Source organism: Ailuropoda melanoleuca, chromosome 1 (assembly GCF_002007445.2).
Source record: "Ailuropoda melanoleuca isolate Jingjing chromosome 1, ASM200744v2, whole genome shotgun sequence".
Taxonomy (NCBI): domain Eukaryota; kingdom Metazoa; phylum Chordata; class Mammalia; order Carnivora; family Ursidae; genus Ailuropoda; species Ailuropoda melanoleuca.
Genome location: NC_048218.1, coordinates 13,789,209 through 13,791,429, shown reverse-complemented (window position 1 = coordinate 13,791,429; position 2,221 = coordinate 13,789,209). Strand labels below are relative to the sequence as shown.

At 40.9% G+C, this 2,221-nt stretch overlaps 1 protein-coding gene across 1 annotated transcript; it reads right to left on the bottom strand.

The window, feature by feature from the left end:
- Window positions 1-870: 870 nt before the first annotated feature.
- LOC100477929 (keratin-associated protein 27-1) lies at window positions 871-1,485 on the bottom strand. The gene has a single exon (XM_002926771.4). It carries the CDS (start codon window positions 1,483-1,485, stop codon window positions 871-873), a length of 615 nt encoding a protein of 204 aa, XP_002926817.2.
- Between the last annotated feature and the right edge of the window lie 736 nt (window positions 1,486-2,221).

Below are 2,221 nucleotides of genomic sequence, written 5' to 3'. Positions count from 1 at the left end.
TTTCATCTGATGAAAAACCAATAACAAAACCCACAAAAGTGTTGAACGAAAATAATAGTGTGACAACTAAGTTTGTAATTCTAAATGAAGTAGATTTATTTAGTACAAAGAGTATTCCCAACTCAAAAAGCACTTCAGATATAGTGAGAAGAGGAAGAAGAATAGGAGAAATGTAGTGATATTCAAAGGTCTCTTGATACTTTGTGGTTATGAATTCCATGGAAGTGAAATTGAAAATTTCCGTGCACTTTTCGAGCAATAGATTCAACCTCACAGCTGCCTACAAGAGTGTTGTGATGCAGCGGATAAAATAGTGGATGGACAGGGAGTAGACACAGATTTCAGTTGTAGTTCTGATGTTATTAACAATACGGACAACTTCTGATAAGAGTTAAATCTATTAGAATTCATGGGACTAGAAAGGGTTCAGTGTCCCTTTAAACTACCATATTATACAGATTTCTGGTATTAGTAGCGCGTTATATTAATATATTATAATAAGACAGATTCAAAGCTAAGTGTTTCCATTGATAATAACCAGTGGCCAAAGTGTCATGTTGACTTAAGTACTCATGTTAGTTCCTGGTTGCAACTCTCACTGTTCTATCACAAATAGTGTCCTAGCGACCTAACATATCTAACATGCTTTCCAACCCCAGCTACTATCAGAAATGCCCCAAAGAGAAAAAAAACAAAAATTCTTTTCTTTGAAGACAGAAGACATATCCCTTGACTCACAAACCCATGCACAATAATATGTATTTAGAGAAATAAAAGTTCCTAGATATCTTAAGGAATCAATTTACCTCAATTAGAATTTTCTATCTCCTATCTACACATTCTACCCATTCTTCACTTACGAGGCATTTGTTACCACCATTTGTTACCACCAGTAACACAGCAAGTCGGCTCATAAATGTTAGAAGAAGATTCCGGGAGTTGTGACCCTGGTGCCACAGAGATCGGAGGCCTACAGGAACTGGATTCAGGGCTCTGAGATCGACATTGGCCAGGTTCACTTTCTGGAGTCTGACAACTCTTAGACACACATGTCTTGGGTGGACAACTCTTGGCCACATAGCTCACAGGCTGGCAGCTCTGGACCACAAATCCTACTTGCTGGCTGCTTCCTGACTGGCAAGGCTCAGAAACACACTCCGCCACTGCTGAGGAACGTCCTGATTGGCATATTGTCTTTTCACAGGGCCTGGAGTTAGAACAAGTTGCTTGGACAGCTCTGGGGAGGCCGGTACTTTGCGCACAGCTAGGCTCTTTGCACGGTCCCTGTTTACGGTTGGGCACTTTGCAGCTGGTAGCCTCACTGCAGGTTTCTTGAAAGTTGTCCAGGAGCCAGGTCCTGCCATGGCAGCTGCTGGGTAAAAAGAATCCATCTTCAAAGTTTATAAGCTTGGACCCATGTATGATGGCAGAGAGTGGTGGGGCATTGTAGAAACTCCTGGGCAAGTGGTCTTGGCTCTGGGGCATACTGATGAAACCCTTGATTGAAATTGGTCATAAGGATCCAGCCTGCCAGGTCTGAAGATTCTTTTTTGGCGAGATTATATACTCAGAAAACTGGGTGTTGGCTTCTTCTTAAGACTCCTTTCCACCTCATGGCTTAAGCTAATTTGAAGGATAACATCTCATTAGCACTTTGTTTAGTAACATAGGAAGATGACATCCTATTAACAAAGAAGCCGTCCATTTTGAATCTTCAAAATGGCTTTCATGTTAGCCCCAAAGCTGATTCATCAGGGCAGAGTTTCTCAAATATGAGTCCCAACATGCCACCCAAGCTAACTTTTTTTTTTTTTCTTGGTCGCCGTGACTCTCCATATTGGCAAATGGATAAAACAAATGGATGTGGAAATAGCCAGTCATAAACAACAGCACTGGAGTTTGGAGGGATGCTCTTTTGGCAGAACAGAACAATATGATCAAGACATTTTCAGTCAGAAACCAATAGGTTTAAGCTCACCTTCATTCTACTCAGATCTTGATCTATCCAATCGATGAAGATGTGTGAAGGACTCGACAATGAAATCTGTTCTTAACTGCTCACCCAAAATACTGAAAGTGGTCATTGCCTTATACACGTCATTCCCTTTGTCTAACATTTTGTATCCCTTGCCTTATTGAAGGTCAAATGTAAACATCGTGCCTTTATGAAGCTTTTCCCTGATCTTCCTATTTACAGGTTACCACTTCTTCCTCTGACTTA